The 15497-nt window shown below is 41.1% G+C and overlaps 2 protein-coding genes across 5 annotated transcripts; one reads left to right on the top strand and one right to left on the bottom strand.

Annotated features, from left to right (window-relative positions):
* On the top strand, nucleotides 1-4537 carry LOC103709656 (MKI67 FHA domain-interacting nucleolar phosphoprotein-like). 2 transcript variants are annotated; one of them, XM_008795113.4, is made up of 9 exons: nucleotides 1-158; nucleotides 446-569; nucleotides 643-760; nucleotides 844-899; nucleotides 2090-2137; nucleotides 2233-2330; nucleotides 3204-3273; nucleotides 3354-3464; nucleotides 4157-4537. In XM_008795113.4, exons 2-9 carry the CDS (start codon nucleotides 471-473, stop codon nucleotides 4211-4213), a joined length of 657 nt encoding a protein of 218 aa, XP_008793335.1. In that variant the 5' UTR covers nucleotides 1-158; nucleotides 446-470; the 3' UTR covers nucleotides 4214-4537. The 2 variants fall into 2 exon arrangements, with proteins under 2 accessions (XP_008793335.1, XP_008793336.1); XM_008795114.4 differs by having other exon boundaries at nucleotides 18-158; nucleotides 467-569.
* Nucleotides 4538-5554: 1017 nt separating this feature from the next.
* LOC103709655 (myb-related protein 2) lies at nucleotides 5555-8647 on the bottom strand. Of its 3 annotated transcripts, none has more exons than XM_008795109.4 (7): nucleotides 8389-8647; nucleotides 8080-8290; nucleotides 7895-7971; nucleotides 7707-7764; nucleotides 7541-7628; nucleotides 7392-7461; nucleotides 5555-6717 (listed from the first exon to the last, which is right to left on the bottom strand). In XM_008795109.4, the coding sequence occupies exons 2-7, from the start codon at nucleotides 8288-8290 to the stop codon at nucleotides 5968-5970; spliced, it is 1254 nt and encodes a 417-aa protein (XP_008793331.2). In that variant the 5' UTR covers nucleotides 8389-8647; the 3' UTR covers nucleotides 5555-5967. The 3 variants fall into 3 exon arrangements, with proteins under 3 accessions (XP_008793331.2, XP_008793332.2, XP_026661444.2); XM_008795110.4 differs by having other exon boundaries at nucleotides 8498-8646; XM_026805643.2 differs by having other exon boundaries at nucleotides 8240-8290; nucleotides 8389-8645.
* Between the last annotated feature and the right edge of the window lie 6850 nt (nucleotides 8648-15497).

The following is a 15497-nucleotide window of genomic DNA, read 5'->3' as shown; positions in this document are numbered from 1 at the left end:
AAATCGATAACCCTCGAGAGCGTTTAGAAGTCGGACCTCGGGGACCTCTCTTCCGCCGCTACGAGGATACGAGCGACAACCCTCTGCCCTAGCTTTAAACCCTGAACCTCCCTTCTCCCACCCAATCGCGCTCTCGCTGCAATCGAATTCAGACGACGGTACGTATCTTCCAGTAACACATCCTGTTTACCCTTCGTCTTCTCTTTGCGTAGGCGATTCACGAAATTTCTTGTCTTTATTAGCAATTGGACGTCCCCGTTTTGTAATAATTTTCTTGTTATTTTCGGATTTCTTGATGTATTTCTTGTTATTGTTCTATCTTGTTATATTTCTCGATTCATTAATTTACATCTGCTTCACTTTCTTTGATTTCTCCCAATTTCTTCTCGTGTTTATGGCAGTATGTTAACTGAAAATAATCGTTTTTTTTTGAATCGTTAATCAGACTTTGGTGAATCTTTTGAAGTGGGATGGGTGCAAAAGCGAAGAAGGTTTTGAAAAAGAAGCTGAATAAAAATTCCTCTCAGCTATCCATCTTTCGGCGCACCAATGAATCTTCTGACTTCTTGGTATGCTTCAATTTCTTGTGTGATGTTCTTTTAGGAGCTGTTCTGTTATTTATGATGCCCTTATTATTTACAGCCTTTAGAAGCGGGTCCAGGGAGGAGAATTTCTGAGCCGGAAGAACCCGTGAACGAAACTGCGACGGTATTGTATCTTGGCCACATACCTCATGGATTCTACGAGGAGCAAATGCAAGGTACTATATTTTGTGTTGTAGGGAAACGAACGGGAAAACAGAGATCTTTTTGGATGGGATATTGACAATTGCAACCATTACAGGATTCTTCCAGCAATTTGGGAAAATCAAGAGGCTAAGGATTGCACGCAACAGGAAGGTACCGATGTTTCACTGTCATTTTATCAGACAAATATTAGATGATGTTAGGAATTCTTAAGAAGGCCTTGCCGCATAAGCATGCTTTCTTTGGATATATATGGTTGATGATCGTGTTCATTCTTCGGCATATGTCATTGTTACTTTAAATGGCTATTGAAATGCTTTTGTGGCTTGCTTGAATAACCACATGTTGCTGAAGTGATTAAGCAGACTTTTAATCTTCTTAATTATGTAAATGCATACTAAAATAATGGAGAATATATCTTACTAGAATCCCTTCTATTTACGGGCTTCTCAGGAAAATAGATATACTACTTTTAACATGGCTTAAGGCTTTTAATTGATCCTATGCATAATGTGATGCCTTTTGTTCTCCATTTGTGCACTATCATGTAAGGCTTGTACTGGTTTTCATCTTTTCCAGATTGTCCAGCTTTTTTCTTTTGCTCCTTTTTCATGCTTATGATACAATTGTTTCTCATGATTCTTACTGACTGACCATTGTTTTGTGAATCTGTGCTAAATAAAAAAAAGTTAAAGCTTATAATCTGGGCCGAGTTCTTATACATTATTTCATTTTTTTTCTTTGGAGTAAAATTAAGCATCATAGTGAAAACTATCTCTCTTTACATTTCCATCTGAGGTATGTTCATTATTTTCCGTAACATGCATAGTGATTTATGGTCAAGAAGTCCTATCTAGTGTCTAGACCCTTTGGTTTAGCCTTAAGTACCTATTCCTTGCACTTATACATGGATATGGCACTTGTGTACTGGTTTGTAGAAAGATATTCTTAGGTATCGAGAAGGTCTGATTTTTTCATTCCTGTTCCTGGCATGCACTTGCGTCCATGTAGAAAGACCAAGCCAAGGTTTCCAATGTCAAAATGTCCAAATTATGACTTCTGCCTCTCACGACATTTTTTGACATGGATATGGCACTTGGGTATTGGTCTGTAGAAAGATATTAGTAGATATTGGAAAGCTCCAATTCTTATTTGCATGACTGCACCAGACACATGTACTTGAGTCCATGCAGAAAAGAGCAACCCGAGGTTTCCAATGTCAGAACATCCAAATTAGGACTTCCGCCTCTTAAGCCATTTTCTTACCTATAGTTATCTTACTTTATATATAACTGGTACTAATATTTCTCTATTTCATTTCAATTTCTTTTCCTATTCTCTAGACAGGGAAATCAAAACACTATGGATTTCTTGAATTTGAAAACCCTGAGGTAAGAGTTTTTCTCTAGTGGATCATTATGCTGTCTTCAATAAAAGATATCATTATAGTATTCATATATCACAAGATACATGCTGTAATTTGCAGGTAGCCAAGGTTGTGGCTGATGAGATAAACAATTACCTACTATTTGAGCACAACCTCCAACTCAGTCTTATTCCACCAGATCGTGTTCATCCAAAACTGTAAGCTATTATGTGAAATTGATCTATGAGAACTGTCATTTAGGGCCAGATGTGATGCTATTGGTTTGTTCTAAATGACCTTAAAATTGAATTATTTGGATCTTTGTAGTATGTTAATGCAGTCTGATCATTAATTGATGCCAATTGAAAAGAACAAGAGAAGAAAATCTGCAAGGTTTGAAAGATAAGATGTGAAACACTCTTTATATAATAATTGAAGATTTGTCCGAAAGACCAAGTCTTAGAATTTTTTCTGGTAACATGAGGAATATTGATGTGAATCTCTGAGATTTACCTAAGGATGTGTGGAATCAATTCTGTTGCAATGATTTTCTGAATGAAACTTACCATGCAGCGCACCTCAAAGTATCATAAATCTTATCTCCTTTGCCTATTTTGAAACAGTTCTTGTTAAAAGATTTTGTGTTCATGCTTAGCTTGTTTTTTTAAAAAAATCTTTTTTATGTGTTCTGATTATGCTTCAAAAAACTCAAAGATCCTTTGAAAATGTACCTGTATAATATGATAGCATAGCGCTCATATGGGCGCTGTATAATACTGTACTTGTGATAGTGCCCATACAACACTATACTTATGATACAGGTGAATGTGGTAATAAATTTGAACATACGATATTTTATGTATTGTATGAACTGATAGTACATGTGATTATTGCCTTGTTTAGCTGGTGGTGCTAAAATTGAAATAAGACATAACCTTATCATCTGAAAATAAAATTCTTTGGTCATATCACTTGCTTTTGTAAATTCTCACAATTTTTTCCTACAAATTTTTGGCATGCCAGCCTTTTCTATGTTATGAAGGTTTCAATGTTAGTTATACTTTTCTTTTTCTTCCAAATTTCGATTGTAGGTGGAAGGGAGTAAACCGAATATTCAAACCATTGGATTGGAAAGCAATTGCACGGAAACAGCATAACAAGGTAATACTAATTCTTTTAGATTATGAAACTAATTGCTCGGCTGTGTCGTGGTTGTATTACCAGTCCTGTCTGCTGTTCAGGAAAGAACTGTAGAAGAACACCAGCGGATGGTGCAAGGAATTTTAAAAAGAGACGAGAAGCGGCGCAAGCGGATAAAGGCTGCTGGTATTGATTATGAATGCCCAGATTTTGTAAGTAAAAGATTTCATATTTTTATTATTTCTTTTTGAGTTCTGAAGTCGATGAATTTATTTGTGTTTATATTTAGTTTTCGAGCAAAATTAAAACATTACTATAGATGTAGGCAAGCAGCAAGCGTATGCTGTTTGTCTGCCAGATTGTGCGGTTGTTGCAGTTAGTCTTACCATGGAAAGTTTAACGAGGAAAGTTTTGGCATAAATGACATACTATTACCTATCATTTAACTGGTAACCCCTCTATGAGCATTTGAATCAGCGAACATAAATGGGCAAGTGACTTTAGTCATAATGAGTTTTATCTTGACATCTTACTTTGGATTTCAGAAGCTGAATCTTGAAGCATACTTGGTACCTATGTCCTCTAAAGGAATAAGCTTACACAATAATTGGCGGACTAGGAAGCCTAGTTTGCCAAATAGACCAAGTTTAATTTAACACGGTTGCATTCTCTTTCCTGTTTAAATACATCCAACTTGCTAGTTTGGACAATCATTGTAATAAAACTTCGGGTCAAGTAAGACTAGCAAGATGTAACTGGAGGGTAGCATTTTATGGAGGCCAACCTACAGTTTAGGCAAACATGATGTTTTCAAAATTGGATGCCATATCTTGGTTATACAAGGTAGAGGTTCAACATTTTCTGCTTATGACTTGCTTTTCCTTTTTATTTTTGTATATCACAGGTGGGTCGCATTCAATCTGCACCGAAGAAAATCAAGTTTGATGAAGAAGAGGATTAGAAATGGCTGATCTGCTCTCTTACTGTTTAGAACGTGTCTGAGGGTGCCCATCCTTGTTTATGCTACACTATTGGGACATGGCCTTGCCTTTGTCCTGTTGGTTTCTCCCCGCAAGATGATGGAAGTATATCAAATATATGAGCTCGAATCTGGCCCTCTTTTGTTATGATTTAAATGAGAGTTGTACCTGATGAGAGATGATTAGAACCTTCTACCTAATTATCAAGTCAGAGTTTTTGAAAATGGATTACATATTTGTGGTGGCATGTTCCTTCGAATTTCAGTGTCATTTGAATGGGGCATGATGGTTAATCCTTATTAACTGCTTAGATCTACGCAAAGCAGTGTTCTAATCTTTTTTGCAGGACAAGGATTGCACTGGTGTTCTAATCTTTCAATGAGTGTTCTAATCTTTTTAATTTTATTGTTGCTCAAAAAGGCCAAAGCGTTTAACCTGACTTAATTTGCTTGTGATGATTTTTACCTAGCTACAATTGTAAAACTCGTTGGATTTACCCGATGATTTGTTGAACCTTATTACATATAAGCTAATATTTTGAGTCATGTTATTGATTAGGTGACTCCAACCACGTAGGCGAACTTTTTCTCTGGATCCATGCTGGCAAAATGAATTTAACACATCATTTGAATTTAGAAGCATGAGCCAAGGTCTGGTGGAAAGTACCTGGTGGATGATAACCTGGTCTTGTTTAACAAGGTTTTAACTTTCAGGTTCGCGAGCTACCCAAAGATTTGTTAGTTGATACTGTCAGGTCACGAATCATGATTGTAGTCCTCTATGTTGTTTCTTGTGTGTGCACAAACGACGAAGTTTTCTTGCAAACTTTGATCAAGAGGTGCCATGCTTGGTCCTTTCAACAAAAAAGAAACTTGTGTGCACCCCTTGAGTGCATTTATGTCCTATTATTGCTTACAAAATATAGTGAAAAAATAATTCATAGACTCAATACAATATTGGCATGCAGAATAGTATAAATTTCTACCTCCTGACTGCCTGCAAATTCTGCCATGCTCATCTGATTTTACTGTTCTCTATCTTCAGATTAAATATTTTTCACTGCTATTTAATGGATAGGTACCTTGTTTGTGGTGCAGCAGCCGTTGTGAAACTGACAGTGTGAATATAAATTCTCAAACTAGTGTTAGGACTGTTTTTGAGGTGCAGCTGTACAAAATTTATTATCTGATTTGAAAACTTGGTCTTTGACGACTATGAAAATTGTCGCTGGTTCTACTAAACTAGTGATTGACACTCTTTGACGACTGCACTACAGAAAACTTGGTCTGTTATGCTATCTTCAAATTTTCTTGCATGCTATATAGTGCGAAGATCACTAATTTTTTTTTTCATGGCAATAATTTTGGAATGGTTTTTTGAATATGAATTCACTGTTTATTTTCTCATAACCTACAATATGTCAGTTTCAGCCAAAATGCTTATTAATACATTCCAATGATGACATTGACAAACCTTGGATAACATACTGATTCTCTAGGACAATCTCTTTCATACTTGTTTATAATGCACCCTCAAGTTGCTGCCTGGCAAATAGATTTTGTGACTCAACTGCATCCCAATATCCATCACTTATTTTTTGCTGACTGCAATGGCTGATATGATGGAGCTTGCGGTTGGGATATATGTGGCATATGTTAGAGTTTATAAATATGAACCTCTCATTATCCCTTGGGTTCATCTCTCTCTGTGCCATGAGCTGCTTTCTTGCCATATCTCAGCTCCAACTGAAGCCATTTAGATCAAACTGTTTGCAATTTGGAGGACCATCATTCTCTTCATGGGCATTTAGATCCAGTTGAGTTGTTACACTTTGGAGGCCAAACCCATTTGACTCCTTTCCCCTTTCTTGTAGGGCTGCAGGTCTCTTGCTGTTTCGTTCAAGGAAAGCATCCTTGCTATCTTTTTCTTTTCGTCGTGCATCAGAAACAGTGCTGCTGTCTACTTTCTCTCTTTCAGCCTTGATGTTCATTGTTAAGGTTCTAGAGTCCCTCTGGACCGGGAAAAAAGTCACTTCTGAATCTTGTAAAACGGATGGAGAGAATGTCTTCTGCTCATTCAAATCTCCATGCCATGCAAGTTGAGCCTGTTCAAGCCCAGTATCTGCTCTGAATTGTTGCAGGCATGGGTGGGAATTGCCAAGATAGGTACCCATACTGACGTTATATTTTTCTTGTTCCTTTTGGGATCCTTCGCACGAGGTTAAATAACTATTGACCGAACAATCAGCAAATTGGGCTGCATGTGCTTGCAGGGTATGAAAGCCAGAAATTTCTTCCAAACCTGGAAATGTAGTGTTAAGACATTCATTTGAGACCTTGGAGACCAGTTCAGAGAGCTGCACTTTGGCAGCTTCCAGCCCTGCCGAACCCAAATTCTGCTTCCCAAGAGTCTCCTGGGCCTTTTCTAGCACTGACTGTAAATACTTCCCCTGTGCCTCTATCCGAAGCTGCAAGTGTCTTTGCACCTATGTGATCCAAAATAAATTTCAGTAAAGATATAGAGTCAGGAATAAGAGGAGAGCTAACAAAGAAGCTTGCACCAACAATTATCATATTTCTTTATTCAAATGGCAAAAAAGTATCAGTAGTGGTAGATGGCAGGGTTCCCTTATTGTTCCTGAACCCTGCAAATGGATTTTGAATTGACCATCCTAAACTTGTTTGATTGTAATGTGTTTTTAGTGATTTGGTAAGTAGGTTTTAAAGAGCACAAAATAGTTTACATGGAATATGGTGATATGAAAGTGAAACAAAAATTCTCTTTGTTGGTCTCTATTATCTTTAACCCTTTCTCTCTAAATTTCCTTGTGTATATACTTCTTCATAACAAAGCCAGCTCTATGTTACATCAGGAAAAATAGTTCATGTGAAACTTTGAATTCTCTAATTGTTTTTAAAAAAACAGGCATGCCTTTTTTTATGAAAATGAAGATCTGATTTTGCTCTGTTTGCAATAGATAATATTGGGTGTCTCTCTGAATAGTGAATTCCTTGTTAGCTAATTCTAGTTTGATGTTTCAGGAGATTATATGTTGATTTTTTTTTTAAAAAAAACTAGAATATATTATTCCAAAGAAGATATTATGGACTTTCTTGCCTTTTATCAATTTGTAGTAGAACTATGATATCTTGCCCTTACCTCAAGTTGTTCGTGCAGTCTTCTCTGAACTTCAATTTGCATCTGAAGTGCTTCACTTATCTGCATGGTTCTGAAATTAAGACAAACTATTATTTGAAGGCCTTAAACATTCATGGAAAACATTCTAGAGTATTTTCTCTGTCTCTTACTTGTTTGTCTGGGATGCAACGGTAGTATTGCTCATTAGTGATCCATTACCTTCAGCTGTCCTATCTGCTGCAAGCGGGCAACCTATAACTGTCATACAAGAAATGTGTAATCAACTTGTTTCTTCTTTGGAAATCCAAGGTAAATTCTAGGGGACAGATCTTCTACCATTCTTGGTAGTCCCAGTATTAGGTTGAGCTTGCAGACTTTTACTCAGCCTGTATTTCTGTAAATCCAAAAGATCTATTTAGTTCATGGAGTATGAACATCAAACAAGAATCAACAGATCCAGTACAAACGTCAAACAAAAAATAACTGTGTGAACAATTAACAAGAATCAAAAAGTCTACGAGTACCTGCAGATGGCTTTTTAGGTGATATAAAGTTAGTCCTGGAATCCCCATGAGCCTCATGACTGTTTTTGGAGTAGCCTCTGCAAGACATGATGATCGCAAATTAGCTAACAGGACAGGGTCTGTTTGCTTTTACTGTAAACTATGTTTACATTATTTCCTCTGTCTCTCGTTCTTCAAATACTCACTATCTGGTCCGCCGAGTTGATTGACTGCCTCTATAAAACGTTCATGGAGCTCAGGAGTCCATTTCAATCTAGGCTTCGCATCAGTTGATAGAACTAGTCCTGACTCCCCAGGAACACTTCCACCTTGCAAAAACAAATGCCTCTCTGGAGGAAAGCTTACCCTAGAAGCAAGGAGGTTGCTAGGACCTTGATGATGCTGATGATGATACATCTGCTTATGAAATGATATCAGGTTGAGATCATTAAGAAGAGAGACAGACCATCTCTGATCAAATAACAAACAAACTTGCTTTAGTTTTCATTTCTTACCTCTCTTGCCTTTTCCCTTTTAGGCCCTACAAGCCATTCGAGAACTGCAGATCTCAAACAAACTTATTTGTTTCGGCTGGCTATTTCTAGAAAGCTAACACATATGTACCTTGCATGCTGAGCGCCTGTGTTGTTCAGAAAATTAACTTCAACTTCTCCATCTCTTCATGATGGCAAGGGCTGCTCCAAGGCTCTCCTTATAAGGCGATTTTGGGAGAATTTGGAATCATTGGAACAAAACACTCAACCCGATCCAATCCTCACAGCAACTCGAAAAGAGATCTTGTCCTTCTTGCTTTAGGTATCTGTGGGCCCTCTTCAACTTTTGTTGTCAATTCTGCAGCCAACGCTTCCATTCTTATTCTGCACTAGCAACTTTTTTGGAGCAGCTTTCAATTATCACTTGTGTAGAAGAATAAATCCATAAAAATTAATTCTTTCTGTTACATTTGTCGCTTTTAGGAAAAGAAGGAACCCTATGCTCCTTGGGAGAATTTTCTGACCTAAAGGCCGGTCATCTAATGTCTTCAGACCTTGCAAAGCTCCCAGATTCCTAGCTGTATGTTAGAACTAAGTTCTGGGGTCCATGGCACGTGGAAACGTTTTTATATTTTGAAACTTGAAAGGACATGTTTGTTGTTGGTTTGTGATGCTTTTAGATCCTAATAGATAGCCTGAATGATACAACTTATTGCAATTGGTGCAGCTTTGGAGTTCAGGACAATGAGATGGAGTTGATTGAGGAATATAGGTATTAGTTGATGAAAGGAGAAGTTTTGAAAATTCTGTTTTGACTGGATGCATCCAGAAGCAGAATTGGATACATCTTTTTTGGCAAACACAAAACTATGCCCCAAATGATGCTTCCATTGGACTGCTTGAAAGCAAGGAATGGAATGAGCATGCAATTCCCTTTTGTCTCCTCTGTAAGTTTGGTACTTATTCAAATGTCAGGAAAGAAAAGGAGATAGGGAACTTAGAGGCTATCCATTGGAAAGCAGCCGACACTCCGATGCCAAATTTTGTCGTGGGTTTTAAGAAAAGAAAAAAAAGATATCAATCATACTTCAGAGCTGTAGGCCTAAAAACCACTTGGCTTGCCTTGTCACCCATAATTGTCTTTAATATGCTATGGTACCGAGATAAATAAGAAGGCTGGACTTGCATATGTACACGCATCCATATGCTGTAGATGTGTATGAATGTACGGTTTATGTTAGGGCATGCATAGAGGTGTATGATAGCAACTAATCTTTCCCAACCTCTAACTCCTTATTGCACATTATCTATTTGCCAGTCTTTATTATAAGATTGCTAAGCTGGTAGCATTAATGAGTTTGAATTCTATCATGCTGGAGACAATCCTTCTACAGTGTGTGCATCAATGGCTGTCCTCCCCTTTCAGTCATCAATCTATGGTGATTGAGTTCTTTTTATCACACAAGCAATGGATTCTCTTATTGTTACGCTATTTTATTTTGGTTTGTTTCAGAATTGTTTAAAATTTATTTGTCTTGTGTATTTGGGATGGAAGATACCCGGTTTTACAGTCGGTTTAAGGCACAATTTACTTCAGATCACTAGATAAGATACGAATGCTTTTGCATACTTGAGCAACCTCTTATCTGTAATGGATTACTGAGGTATCGATGTTTCTTTTGACTGTGATCTGTATATCTCTATCTCCCTGAAAATTCAAACCATTCTTAATGGAATCTCCCTGAAAACTGATATCATGGTCTTGTTTTTTCTTTGAGTATTGCTTGTTGAAGTCATAGACTCTACTTATAGATTGAGACATCGGTAATAAATAACAGGATAGAAAACTACACGACACTAATACTCTGCTGCAACTGTAACGATCGACTAGCCCTCATGCATAGCCTGAATTTTTAATTGCTGGTATTGATATTATTCTCTTGTTGTGAGTATGAGATTCTGCACAAAACTTACCCCTCATCATAATATTCTGCACAAACCTACTCCTCAACATAATATTACCACATTTGGGGCCGATAGAGAATATCTCGCTTGCAATGGGTTTATATTTTAATGAGGCTATAACCAAGTGTTTCTTATCACTTTGCTTATTTCTTTAGAATGCACTCATTATGGCATATATCGTGACCCCATCTCCACCCAAAAGATTAAAGAAAATGCCAAAGTTGAAAGAATCCTTCTCGCTCATGAAAAGAATAAGCATGATCATAGCTCCTTCATGCTTGTTGATCTGTAGATCTTGACAGGGAGATATGCCTTTTTTTTCGGAATCAGAGATATGCCATCACTTAAGAAGTTCCCTATCAATTATATATATATATATATATCCAATCCAAGGTTTCTAAATCTGTGACCATATCTTGAGAGACTTCAATATTTATAGGTTATTTTTGAAAGCTTAAAGATTGATATCAATTTTAAAATAGACTATTATAATTTCAACACCAAAAAAAAGCAAGCTTGCTTGGAAGCACAATCTGTACCTTAAGAACTGTGTTTTTCCTCCAACAGCCTAAAGATCTATGGCATGAGCTGGCTATCAGTATTTAAGAACTTTAGTTGATCTCTTACCGGGATAATTAGACAATAGAGGAGACAAATATGAAACTTAGAAGACTAGCTGGCAAGAAGAGAAATCTTGGGCAAGTTTTGCAGTCCATGTCTCTCAGAAATGGAGTGCTCCAGAAATTGACAAACAAATACAAATTTTGAGATTTCTCTGCAGAAATGTCTGATAACCGCTGTCATAGTTTTCATGGAAAGATCATTTGCGCCCACTGCCTTAGATTGTTAAAAAGTTTAAAAAAAAATGGCTGACCCCTCAAGGAGTTTTATGTTGGGTCCTTTGCTCTACAATTCAGCCAGTTATACTGTCGCCACTGCATCTCTGTTTGGTAACAATTATGGTTTTCACGCCTGAGATCTCAGCTGAGGTATTGGTGTGTGTGCAGACCGAGATAGGCTGTCAAGGCCTGCAACAAGACCAATATGATCAATCTCTGTTTAGTTGTTTACTTGTTTTTTTTTTTTTTGTAGCAACAAGTAATAAATCCTGTTCATGTATAAAAAAAGAAGTAATTAATCTTATTTTTATAAAGCAAGTAGCTAAAGCTTGTTTGAGATAGCCTCCTATTCTTGAAGGTGCTTGATAGAGTTTTCTTTTCATAATCAGCCATATATATCGCTATCCAATCTGCAGTGTTGTTAGCTCATTTGTAAATATGTACGACTTTGAAAACATGTCCTCATTTTTTCAGCAATTCAGTCGAAGTGGATGAGAACCAATATAACCATTTAACAATTGTCGCAGCGTCTGCTTTGGGAATTCGATGGAGTTTCAAATATATGATTAAAAGAAGAAGACATCCATGGAGAAAAGTGAGGCAGGGAACAGGGTCTCATTCCACCATCAGGGCTAAAGAGAGGCTAGAAGGAGTGTGGAATCCACAGCCCACGCGCCATGGAATTTGGGATATTGGAATCAAATGTCGACCCCTCTCTAAAGATAGGAAGCAGCATCCGTGGCTTTCAAGACATCGTTTTTTTTTTTTTCTCTTTTTCCTTCTGAGCATTGGATCACTCTCCTTTCGCATCCTCTGGTAAGTCAAAAGTTCCGGCTTATTCTTCTCAGCCCTCATCACAAGCGTTTGAGCTACCATCGCTCAGGCTCAAGCCTGATAGGTTGGTAGCTTAAAAAAACTATGCCTTATCCTGGTCAAGTGCTACTTGTTTATTTATAATTTTGAACGAATTTGTAATGAGTAAGTGAGAAACTGTAAGCTTCTCTGAATTATACAAGTTGTTAATAAAGAAAAAATTGGACCGTTAGTAACTTTTGAGACAATTTGGTGGGTATTGTTGCTATATTGTAATATAAGCTCCTCTGAACAAGCCAAGTTGGAAAGATCGATCCCTTTATCTTGCTGCCAGAAGCATGAATTTTGCATAAAAAATCAGATAACTATTGATTTTGCGAAAAAAGAACATTTTTCTGTGGTTTTGCTAAATAATATACATGTAGAGATCTTTGAATAATTTTATTCGGAGTTGAAAGACAAGATAGGAGACAAATACTAAGAATTTGATCTATATTTATTAAACATCCGATACACATTATTATAAATATTCGATACATATTTGTTTAGACTAATGTCTATCTCATATTTAGACCAAGGGATAAAATTATTGTTTTACAAAAAATATTCAGAGAAGCCTAAATATATATTATTTTACAAAAAAAAATCAAGCATGAAAAACCAATGATGAGATGGATGTTTTCTGCAAAATTTACACTAGAAAACCCCTTGTTCAAACGGTCTAAAGTCATTATGACTCACATTTAGCTTATGATGTACAAACGATTTGATAGTTATGATCTCATCAATTATTGAGACAGATGGCTATAGGTTTCGTGTTAAATATGCTTCAATTTTGAGTTTGCTTGTCTCTCTTGTACACTTAAAGTATCCAGGCGAAAGAGATTGGAACGGACAAAGATAAGGGGTCATGAGGGGCATGCAGGGGCCAAACCAGGAATTTCCTTTAAGTGAGCCAACAGATGGTCGAAGCCGCTCAGTTCTCAGCAACACTCCACCGCTCCACCTCCCATTCAGATGGTCGAAGCCGCTCAGTTCGACCAGTTAGCCCAGCAGGTTCGCACCCTCGCAGAGGCAGTGCAGAACCTGCAGGGTGTGATGTCTCGGGCGCCGCAGCGGGCCCAGGAGCCGTTGCTCCCTGAGCGCTCACCTGTCCTCCTCAACCCGCGCTCCTTCCTCTCCCATGGGGAGGAGCGCCGGCGCGAGGAAGACTCTCGAGCACGGTCCATTCTGCCGGGACCTTCCCATCGGAGCTGCGCGGGGTACGAGAGGCGGGCCCGGGCGCGTTCCCAGACCCCCCAGTCCTCAAGGAACCCGCGCTCCAGTCGGTCCCCCTCTCGGTGCTCCTTGTCTCCCACCCATCGGTCGCGCTCCCTGGACCGGCGGGTGGACGATCTCCACCGACAACTCCAGGTCCTGAAGGGCCACTCCAAAGATCCCTTCGCCGACTTGGAGATCTTCTCCCAGCCGGCGCTAGCCTCGAGGATCCTGCGGACCCCGAATCCGCCGGGGTTCAAGATGCCGGCGATCGAGCCCTATGACGGGGCAGCGGACCCGCGGGATCACGTCGAGAGTTTCAGGACCCTTATGCTCCTCCACGGAGCATCAGACCCTCTCCTCTGCAAGGCTTTCCCAGCAACCCTCCGTGGCCCGGCAAGGGCGTGGTTCGCCGGCTTGGAGGCTAACTCAATCCAGTCCTTCGACCAGTTTACTCGCCTCTTCATCACCCATTTCGCCGTCAGTAGCCGGCGGCGACTGGTCTCCGACTCCCTCTTTGATGTCCGGCAAAACGAGCCGGCAAAACGAGGGAGAAAGCTTGCGGGATTATCTCACCTGCTTCAACAAGGCTACGCTGGAAGTCCGGAACCTGAGCCAGGAGGTGGCTCTTTCAGCCCTGAAGCGTGGCTTCCGAAAGGGCAGACTCACCTTCTCCCTGGACAAACGCCTGCCGCGGAGCTTTCCGGAGCTGTTGTCCCGGGCGAACCAGTATGCGGACGCCGAGGAGGCGGCCGCCCACCGGAGCAAGGAGGCCGCCGAGATCCCTCCAAAGCTCGGGAAGAAAAGGCGAAAAGAGGCACGCCAGAGGAGGAGCCCGACGCCTCAACGTCGGCGCAGAAGCCTGTCGCCGGCGAGGAACCACGGCGCCCTACGCCCTCGTTCTCCGCCCCGACGTTTCAACCGGTACACTCCTCTCCTGACTCCCCGGGCCCAGATCCTCATGGAAATCAAGGGGCGGGAGGACCTCCCGGTCCCGAGACAGATGAAGAAGATTCCTGGGAGGAGGCCCTCTCGGGCGTACTGTGAGTACCACCGGGACCACGGCCACGACACCGAAGACTGCTTCCAGCTTCGGGACGAGATCGAGGCTCTCATCTGCCGAGGGCGTCTCGGTCGATATGTGAACGACCGACGTCCCCCCGCGGACCCGCGTCCAGCCGACCCGGCTCCTCCGGAGCCTCGAGAGCAGAATCGACCCGTTGCGGGTGTGATCCACACTATCACTGGGGGCTGCTCACGGCCCGTGAGGAACGCAGGGGGCTCGGCGGAAGCGTCAGGGACGGCCATCGTAAAGAGGCAGAGGGTCGGTAATGTAATCACCTTTTCTGATGAGGATGTAAAAGGGGTTCAGACTCCCCACGATGACGCCATGGTGATCTCCCTCACTATGGCAAACTATGATATAAGGCGTGTTCTTGTTGATAGTGGAAGCTCAGCTGATATTTTGTTTTACGAGGCCTTCCAAAAAATGAGCTTGACCAGACAATTGTTGCACAAAACATCCACCCCCCTCATCGGATTCACTGGTGACGCTGTCCCGGCCGAAGGAGTCGTTGAGCTGCCTGTGACTGCGGGCGTTGCACCCGCAGAAGCCACGGTGCGACTCGGGTTCTTGGTCGTCCGTGTTCCCTCGGCCTACAACGCTATCCTCGGACGACCTGGACTGAACGCCCTTCGTGCGGTGGTCTCTACGTACCACTTGCTCATGCGGTTTCCCACGGCGGCTGGGATCGGAGAGGTCCGAGGTGACCAACCGACCGCACGGCAATGTTTCCTAGCGACTCTCAAAGGGAAGGAGCCCGTGGAAGCCCTAAGCGTCGTTCTCCTTAATTGCATTCTTTGTGCAGGACACTCCGGGCGGCATGTATCCCTCGGTCCACGTATCTCCGCTCGCGCCCAGGCCGCATCCGCCTCGAAGAACGCGCGTATCGCGGCCGCTTAACTGACACTCCTTGCAAGCAGCAACTGGCGGTCCGATTTCCCAGGTAAAGCTTCAATTAGCATTTAATGCCCTTCTGGTGCTCCCCAGGCGACGCTTGGAGAGGAGGAGAAACACGATCGTAGCTGGACACGGAGAAATCCCGTCGAGTGGCAAGCGACAGGCGCGTGGCCAACGAGCGGAATTTCCCGAGGCTCGGCCCTCGGATGCCAGGCTAACCCGATGACCATCCCGGGAGCAGACTAACCTGAAGCCCCGACCGGTCGCCTCGGCTTGCGCCAGCCTTGGCCGACCAA

Source organism: Phoenix dactylifera, chromosome 13 (genome assembly GCF_009389715.1).
Source record: "Phoenix dactylifera cultivar Barhee BC4 chromosome 13, palm_55x_up_171113_PBpolish2nd_filt_p, whole genome shotgun sequence".
Taxonomy (NCBI): domain Eukaryota; kingdom Viridiplantae; phylum Streptophyta; class Magnoliopsida; order Arecales; family Arecaceae; genus Phoenix; species Phoenix dactylifera.
Note: the sequence above shows the minus strand (reverse complement) of the source record. Positions and strands in the feature narration are given on the sequence as shown.

Coding starts and splice junctions, on each gene's coding strand:
- LOC103709655 (XM_008795109.4), bottom strand. CDS start 8,290: ATGTATCATCATCAGCATCATCAAGGTCCTAGCAACCTCCTTGCTTCT. Junction 7,972..8,079: donor TCAACTCGGCGGACCAGATA/GTGAGTATTTGA, acceptor CATGTCTTGCAG/AGGCTACTCCAAAAACAGTC. Junction 7,462..7,540: donor GTTGCATCCCAGACAAACAA/GTAAGAGACAGA, acceptor TCTTAATTTCAG/AACCATGCAGATAAGTGAAG.
- LOC103709656 (XM_008795113.4), top strand. CDS start 471: ATGGGTGCAAAAGCGAAGAAGGTTTTGAAAAAGAAGCTGAATAAAAAT. Junction 761..843: donor CTACGAGGAGCAAATGCAAG/GTACTATATTTT, acceptor CAACCATTACAG/GATTCTTCCAGCAATTTGGG. Junction 900..2,089: donor GGATTGCACGCAACAGGAAG/GTACCGATGTTT, acceptor CCTATTCTCTAG/ACAGGGAAATCAAAACACTA.